The sequence below is a fragment of the Pistacia vera genome, unplaced genomic scaffold (genome assembly GCF_008641045.1).
Source record: "Pistacia vera cultivar Batoury unplaced genomic scaffold, PisVer_v2 Contig77, whole genome shotgun sequence".
In the NCBI taxonomy this organism is placed as follows: Eukaryota; Viridiplantae; Streptophyta; class Magnoliopsida; order Sapindales; family Anacardiaceae; genus Pistacia; species Pistacia vera.
Window position 1 is genome coordinate 1119356 of NW_022196634.1, and position 7800 is coordinate 1127155.

The window sequence follows — 7800 nt, forward strand, 5'->3', positions numbered from 1 at the left end:
ATTTACGCCAGACGATAAACTATCAAAATGCCACGTACTATCCCATTTCAGTTTGACTCCCTCGTTCTTCCTTCGGCTTTCTGAACAAAATGAAAGGGCCAGTTTCGTTTCTGCTTCTCTTATCCTTAATTTTCATCCTCTTCACTGAAGCCAAATCCACGAGCTTCCAGTTGCAACCTCGAGCTTTTGAGTCCTTTAACGTCAGTTATATTCAGGTAATTCTGAAGAAATAAATATATCTTCACTTTTATTTGATTTTTCGATTGTGATGATTGATTTTAATTTTTTCCCCTCTTTTGAGTGAAATTAGAATCTGGGGAGCTGTTCTTATACGGTGATAATAACAACAAGCTGTTCCTCTTCCAAATACACTCGAGATCAGATTAGTATCGCTTTCGGCGATGCTTATGGCAATCAGGTTTGCAATTTTTATATATTTAATGTAATTCCACTTTTTTTTTTTTTTTTTAGGTTTTCGAAATCAAATATTCTTATAATAAAATTTAAAGTACCCATCTAAGTCAAAAGTCCAATTCAAGAAAATCTGATCACGATTAAAACGGGTTTGATTTTTCGGACTTAGAATTTTGTTTGCTTAACCGGAAAATAATCTGTTATTTAATATATATTTTCTTGATTTTCAATATTGTTTTTTTTATATTTTAAAGCTAAGTCAACCTATGTATGTATTAGGTTATATTGTTAGAAGAGAAAAAATATTTTCAATCAAAAACAAAGCTTTAATTCAGCTTGATTTTGATTCTTATGATGATTTTTTAACTTGAATGATCAGATATATGTACCAAGACTAGACGATCCATCCACGAGGGCATTCGAACGATGTTCATCTGATACATTCCAATTAACTGGACCATGTGCTTATCAAATTTGTTATGTGTATCTGTATCGAAGTGGCCCTGATGGGTGGAAGCCAGAGAGTGTGAAGATTTATGGGTATAATACAAGAGCTGTTACATTCAACTACAACACTTTTATTCCTGGTGATACTTGGTATGGCTTCAATTTATGTCAAAGCGCTTCTTCTTCAAATCATCAATCTGTTTCCAGATGGTTTATATATGTAATTCTGGGATTTGTTATCACTTTTGTTTTGTAATTTTGTAATTATCATTTGCTATTATTCATCAGCTGTATAACAGATTTCAGAAGAAAGATTTGCTTTGCTTCTATATCTTTTGACAAGGTAAAAAAATGCTTCCTGATAGCCAGAAGCACTTTTTCAATCTATTTTATTTTTCATTGGTTGAGAAAATTACAGAGGGATTGCATTTGAATGCCTGCTTGAAACTTGATGCTTTTCTGGAAGTCTTTTTTCGATGGGGGGAAACGTTACCATGTGATTTTGTATTAAAAAGTGTTTTTAAAAAGAGCAAATGACATGTTCCCACTAAAGGTGCAGTGAAATTTGTAACCAATGCTGCATCGAAAGAACCTCCTGGCTTATAGATGGGGGGAGTTTTTCCACCTAATAGGTTAACCTTTTGGGTATAGAACTCCCAACCTATGATAAGTGGTATCAGAGCAAATCCGATCCGTCTTTTGATGTCCCGTCAAGCATTTACGTAGGGATGTTTACGTGTGATTGTGGGTCCACATGAGAGTGAGGTGGACGAGTTGGCAAGGGGGTCTCACCTGTAAGGATTGGGTGGGAGAGAATGTAACAAATCTCACATCGAAAACATATTAGAGAGGTCCTGGGCTTATAAAGAGTGTGTGTGTGGGTGGGGGGGGGGGGGGGGGGGGGGGGGGGGGGGGGGGGGGGGGGGGGGGGGGGGGGGGGGGGGTAGGGAGGTGGTGTTCCTTCCACCTAATAGGTTAGCTTTTTGGATGCGAAAATCTCAACCCCTGACAAATGACAATTTAGTGAAATGGCAAGTTCTCATCAATTTTATATTCCCACATTCGTTCAAAGGGTAAAGTAAATAAAAATTTCAAAATAACCCTCCACATCTAAAATTTCTCTAACAAGCACCCTCTTTCTAAAATTCTCTCACGGTGGCCATATTGGCTATTGTGTGGGACAAAAGTAGCGGCCAAAAGGCTGCTTCTTGGCCCTCACAATGGCTAGATTTTGGCCGCCATGCGGGCTTGTGTGCTCAGTGTGCGGTGAGTTGTGCACGATGCGTGTGGGAGCAACACACAAAAGGGAGATGTGCAAGGGTGTTGGTTGGGGCAAAGGGTTGAACAGGTGGTGGGCATAGTCCAAAGGCAGGTGGTTTTGGTGGCCGACGATAGGGAAGACGACCAGAAAAAAAATACAATCAATCAACAACAAGAAGCACTTCCATAAATAATCAATTTCCCTTCAACCAAACTTCAAAACAAACTCCAATTTAAAACCCAATTTCAACTATTGTGCAAGTCGTTGGGGGAGTGGGGGGCGGCTACTGATGGGCAATCACAATTGGGGTGGTAGGGGTGTTAGAGAGGGGACGCTAGTGGATCAAAAAGTGGTGTTGGGATATGTTTTCGTCACTGGAATTGGCCGAAAATCGATAAGAAGTGCACGATTGCACAATGAGTGACGCCGACAATTTGGTGGTGTGGAGGGGTGGAGATAATAAGGGTTTTAATGAGGGAGGTGAGGGAATTTGTTTGGTAGTCTTGGGACATTTCAATGGTGTCAAATTTTTTATTAAAGAAGGATAAAATTATAACAAAAATATGATTGTTACATTAATCTTAAAATACCGCATTAATCATACAACCCCTATATTACTTCTCACCGCTTATATTATTTAACTATAGAACCAAACATGATAATGACAAATTAAAAGATAAATTATGGGAGTAATTTTCCTAGGCATAACATGCGGAGTCTTACCGTTTTCTCTAATACGGAAAGAGGGGTACTTCCGTTATTTTATGTTAAGCCCCAGCCTGGCACTTGCGCCACAATCCCGCACAGTGGGATGCTTTTCACAACCTTTAAATCAGACCAGTTTAATCCAACGGCAGATATACAAACAAAAATAGGGTTTCGCATCCAACGTCCCACAATAGCTCCACTGCCAAGCATTAAAAGCTCGAACCCTAACTCTTATTCTTCCTCTTTCTCTCCTGCTTCTGCGACTCACTGCCACAAATTTGTGTAGCAGGAGAAACTCTCCATACCTACTTACCCAGAAAAGAAACTCTCTACACCTCTCTCCACATGCCTTCTTTAGCACCCTTTGACGTTAACGGAACGAAAGAAGAGAGGAAGATGAAGAAGAAAATAGCTCTTCAAAGTTTAGACGAAACTGACTTTTCGGCGGAAAAGAAGAAAAAGAAGGACTCAAAGAATAAGGCGGATGACTCTGAAAGGTCTAAGAAGAAGGATAGCAAGAAGCGAAAGGTTATGGAAGAAGATGACGAAGAAAGAAGTGAAACGAGCTCGGAATTAGGCGAGCCTGTGAATTTGAAATCGGATAAGAAGAAGCAAAAGAAAGCGAAAGTAGATGCTGAGGTGGAAGAGGAGGAGAAGAGTGAGAATCCGAATGCTATTTCTCGGTTTCGAATATCGGAACCATTGAGAGAGAAACTCAAGTCTAAGGGTATTGAGTCTCTGTTTCCAATTCAGGCCACCACTTTTGAAATGGTTCTTGATGGCTCTGACTTAGTTGGACGTGCACGCACTGGTCAGGTATAATATTCTCTTTTAATTGATTTTTTTTTTTTAATTTTGATATCTTAGTTTGGGAGAATGCTGCATCCTGGTAGCTTGCAAAGTCATATTTGTAATCTGGAAGTTGAATTAGCATCAGAATAATATAAATTGTAATGCGAGAGTGACAAATGATGCACAATTTGTGTTTGGGAATGTTCATTACTGGGGCTGCTTCCTCCTTTTATGATGTGCATTTAAGGTCATGATAATTGAATTTTTTTGATTGTATTATACCGCCAGCTTTAATTGAATAAAAACCAAAATGCCGTTTAGGACAAAGCACTGAAATATGTTTTTAGTTTACTTAGATTGACTCCATAACTGATCTTCTGGGAAGAGTAGAGTTTTGGGTCTAGAGCTATTAGTGCGATTTTGAGGTGTAGTAGAATGTATTTGTTCATTTGTATACTTATTCTTTTCATGTGGTTGATTGATCGCCTCGCAATATAGGATTACTGTCTGGATTCTCTTGTTTATTTATGCTCTGGCCATGTTTTAAATAATGCAGGGCAAAACACTGGCCTTTGTGTTGCCAATTTTAGAGTCTCTAGTTAATGGGCCGACAAAGGGATTGAGGAAGACCGGATATGGCAGGGCACCAAGCGTTTTGGTACTTTTACCGACTAGAGAATTGGCTAAACAGGTATGATATTGGAGATGTAGTTATACATGTCTAATATTATAGAAGGTTTTTTTTTTTTTTTTTTATTTTTGTGTGACTCTTTTTGGGTTTGTTCAGGTGCATGAAGACTTTGATGTTTATGGTGGGGCAATGGGGTTATCCTCATGTTGTTTATATGGAGGTGCTCCCTATCATTCTCAGGAGTTTAAATTAAAGAAAGGAGTTGATGTAGTCATAGGAACACCAGGCCGTGTCAAGGTTGATTTCACTTGAGCCCTTTTTTCTAATCTACAGATTTCTTGGAGATTATATGGATGTGACAATTTGGTTTTATGTATGGATCTTATGGTTGTTGCTGTATTTGTGCCACAGGATCACATAGAGAGGGGAAATATTGATTTTACTTCTTTGAAGTTTCGGGTTCTTGATGAGGCTGATGAAATGCTAAGGATGGGTTTTGTTGATGATGTCGAACTTATTCTTGGTATGTATCCTTCACATAAAAGTACTATGTGATTGCATGGAAGTTTATTATGGCATTTTTAATCTTCTGTACTAATTTTTCAGGCAAAGTTGAGGATGCTAATAAAGTTCAGACACTTCTCTTCAGTGCTACCTTGCCAGACTGGGTGAAACATGTTCGTTTTTACATAATGATTGTGGATTATTTTTCTTTCTTGGATTTGGTCTTTATTATGCTAACCTCTTCTCTAATAATTTATGAATTGTGATTTTATGCCAATGATTCCTTGTGTTATTCACTGCCAGATCGCTTCTAAGTTTCTCAAGCCAAATAAGAAAACTATTGATCTTGTTGGCAATGAGAAAATGAAGGCTAGTACAAATGTAAGACATTTTGTTCTTCCCTGTTCCAGTACAGCAAGAGCTCAAGTTATTCCGGATGTTATTCGTTGTTATAGCAGGTTAGTTGTTTGTAGTGCTAAGTTATTGTTTAATCGTGATTATGATATTTTTAGAATCTTCTATTGAATTGCCTTGTACAAGACTAATTGTTGTACCGTCCTGTTTCAGTGGAGGCCGCACAATTATTTTCACCGAGACAAAGGAATCTGCTTCTCAACTTGCTGACGTGTTACCGGGAGCACGAGCTTTACATGGGGACATACAGCAGTCTCAGCGTGAGGTAAATTGTGTTTACTTTTGTGAAAGATACCCTATAAAAGCAATCTTGTAAAAAGTTCAGTTTCATCCAACATGTTGATTAATTCGCTTTTGTTTAATTTGTGATCTTGTACTTATAGATTAATTATGTTGCTTACCTTTGTTTAATTTTGTGATCTTGTACCCGTAGGTCACACTTTCTGGTTTCAGGTCAGGCAAGTTTATGACGTTGGTGGCTACAAATGTGGCAGCACGAGGATTAGACATCAATGATGTGCAGTTAATTATCCAGGTTTGTGTCACTGTATGTGCTTTGAAAAACTTTTTATTTTGTCATGTCTGGAATACTGACATTAATGTTTATGTTTCAGTGTGAGCCTCCTCGTGATGTAGAAGCCTACATTCATCGATCTGGACGTACAGGAAGAGCAGGTATATGTTAAAAAGTTGGCATTTAATTAACCTTTTGGAAGGGATGGATTGTTTTTATATCTTGTTTTCAGATGTTCAAAAGTTTGATGAGTTGCTGATAAGCACTATAATTTTGTAGGCAATTCTGGAGTCGCTGTTATGCTTTATGATCCTAGAAGGTCAAATGTATCTAAGATAGAAAGAGAATCTGGTGTAAAATTTGAGCACATATCTGCACCTCAGCCAGCTGATATAGCTAAAGCTGTTGGTGTGGAAGCTGCTGAGACAATAACCCAAGTTTCTGACAGGTGTGCTTTCTGTTTGAGTTCATCTGGGTGCTTAAGGTGTTTTCAGTCTATATTTTTTAATATTTACATTTTAAATTGCAGTGTAATTCCTGTGTTCAAGTCTGCTGCCCAGGAGCTACTGGACGCTTCCGGTCTATCAGCAGTGGAATTGCTTTCAAAAGCACTTGCCAAGACTGCTGTAAGTTCTTTGGTTCTATTTCTGCGTTGTTATATCTATTTTTGCATTTGTGTGTTCCATCGAACCACTGATTTTTGTCTGTATTGAAATACCTACCTTATTGTATGATTGCAGGGTTATACCGAGATAAAGACCAGATCACTACTTGGTTCTTTGGACAACCATGTTTCGGTGCTTCTTGAAGCTGGGAAGCCCATCTACACACCATCGTAAGCTCCTAAAATTTTACCAATTTGCACTTTTGATCTTTGATGTCCACATTCCACATTAAGAAGAAAGGTGAATTGTTTGCATCTTCTTTCACAAAGAATACGAGACTAGTGTGATGACATGTTTTCATGGCTCAACAAGCCTTTTGATGTCTGGACTAGTGTTCTGTGTACTTATGAGCTATGGCTTCGTGTGTCTGATTGTCTGTAACAGTGAAATTAAAGAGTGAAAAGGGAGGAAATGAAAAGAGTGGTGTTGACTTTTATTCAATTGAAGAAGCAGGCAAAAATGATCAGGATCTGTTCTATAGGCTCTTGTACCTCTTGTCCTGAGTTCTAAGAAAGATGGCAAAATTGATATTTTATCTAGGATATCACATTCGTAGGTTTTAGTATCATACCCCCATTGCTAGGATTTCATTGACTGGGAGTGTTTCTGACATGTTTGATTTCTTATTCATCCATTTTCTTGGTATTTGTTTTGTCTGATCAACATGGAGGGTTGTGTACTTTGATGTAGTTGTACGAATAGGAGTTTTGAAGTTCAAGGCTTATGTCTTTTTGTACTGCTTCATTCCCTGTCAATTTAGCCGTTTAACTTTGTCTTGACTCCCGGATTTCATGAAATGATATTGTAGCTTCGCTTACGGTGTATTGAGGAGATTCGTGCCTGAGGAGAAAGTAGAGTCAGTGCAGGGTATGACTCTCACAGCTGATGGAAAGGGTGCAGTGTTTGATGTGGCAGTGGAAGATTTGGACTTGTTTCTTTCTGGTATGTTTCTGCTTTGTGGCTTTCTCATAGCAGTCATGAGTGGATATATCTATTAAATAAGATCTCTAGAAGCGTAATATCTGGTCTTCATTTGGTTGCTCATGTTTTTTCTTGTTGCAGGTCAGGAAAATGCGGCTAATGTGAGCATAGAGGTTTTGAAAGAATTACCACGCTTACAAGAAAGAGAACAGCCGAGGGGAAGATTTGGTGGTGGTGGTCGTGGTGGCTTTGGTGGTGGTAGTAGATTTTCTGGTGGCAGAGGTGGTGGGTTTTCTGATAGAAGAAATAACAGATTTTCTGGTGGGGGTAGAGGTGGTAATAACGGTAGGAGATGGTAAGTGTTGGAAGTTGCCACCAATCTGAAAATCCCGTAAGTGGAACAATTTATAATTTAAAGCCAGAGTTAATTCTGATGATGATGAAATTATTCAATATCTTAGGAATTTCAACAGTGAAACGAGCTCGGAATTAGGCGAGCCTGTGATTTGAAATCGGATAAAGAAGCAAA

At 38.5% G+C, this 7800-nt stretch overlaps 2 protein-coding genes across 2 annotated transcripts; both read left to right on the top strand.

The window, feature by feature from the left end:
- Positions 1-1192, top strand: LOC116116365 (embryo-specific protein ATS3B). The gene is made up of 3 exons (XM_031402453.1): positions 1-215; positions 311-418; positions 794-1192. Exons 1-3 carry the CDS (start codon positions 90-92, stop codon positions 1115-1117), a joined length of 558 nt encoding a protein of 185 aa, XP_031258313.1. The 5' UTR covers positions 1-89; the 3' UTR covers positions 1118-1192.
- Positions 1193-3175: 1983 nt separating this feature from the next.
- LOC116116375 (DEAD-box ATP-dependent RNA helicase 7) lies at positions 3176-7738 on the top strand. Its single transcript, XM_031402459.1, has 14 exons — positions 3176-3646; positions 4179-4313; positions 4410-4550; positions 4665-4776; positions 4860-4930; positions 5061-5215; positions 5325-5436; positions 5605-5706; positions 5786-5846; positions 5965-6133; positions 6215-6311; positions 6426-6520; positions 7159-7292; positions 7413-7738. The coding sequence occupies exons 1-14, from the start codon at positions 3176-3178 to the stop codon at positions 7628-7630; spliced, it is 2073 nt and encodes a 690-aa protein (XP_031258319.1). The 3' UTR covers positions 7631-7738.
- Positions 7739-7800: the final 62 nt, after the last annotated feature.

Bases quoted from the DNA above. Each gene is read 5' to 3' on its own strand.
- LOC116116365 (XM_031402453.1), top strand. From the start codon at position 90: ATGAAAGGGCCAGTTTCGTTTCTGCTTCTCTTATCCTTAATTTTCATC. The intron at 216-310 runs GTAATTCTGAAG...GAGTGAAATTAG, and splicing joins TTAACGTCAGTTATATTCAG to AATCTGGGGAGCTGTTCTTA. The intron at 419-793 runs GTTTGCAATTTT...TTGAATGATCAG, and splicing joins GCGATGCTTATGGCAATCAG to ATATATGTACCAAGACTAGA.
- LOC116116375 (XM_031402459.1), top strand. From the start codon at position 3,176: ATGCCTTCTTTAGCACCCTTTGACGTTAACGGAACGAAAGAAGAGAGG. The intron at 5,707-5,785 runs GTTTGTGTCACT...TTTATGTTTCAG, and splicing joins ATGTGCAGTTAATTATCCAG to TGTGAGCCTCCTCGTGATGT. The intron at 6,312-6,425 runs GTAAGTTCTTTG...GTATGATTGCAG, and splicing joins AAGCACTTGCCAAGACTGCT to GGTTATACCGAGATAAAGAC.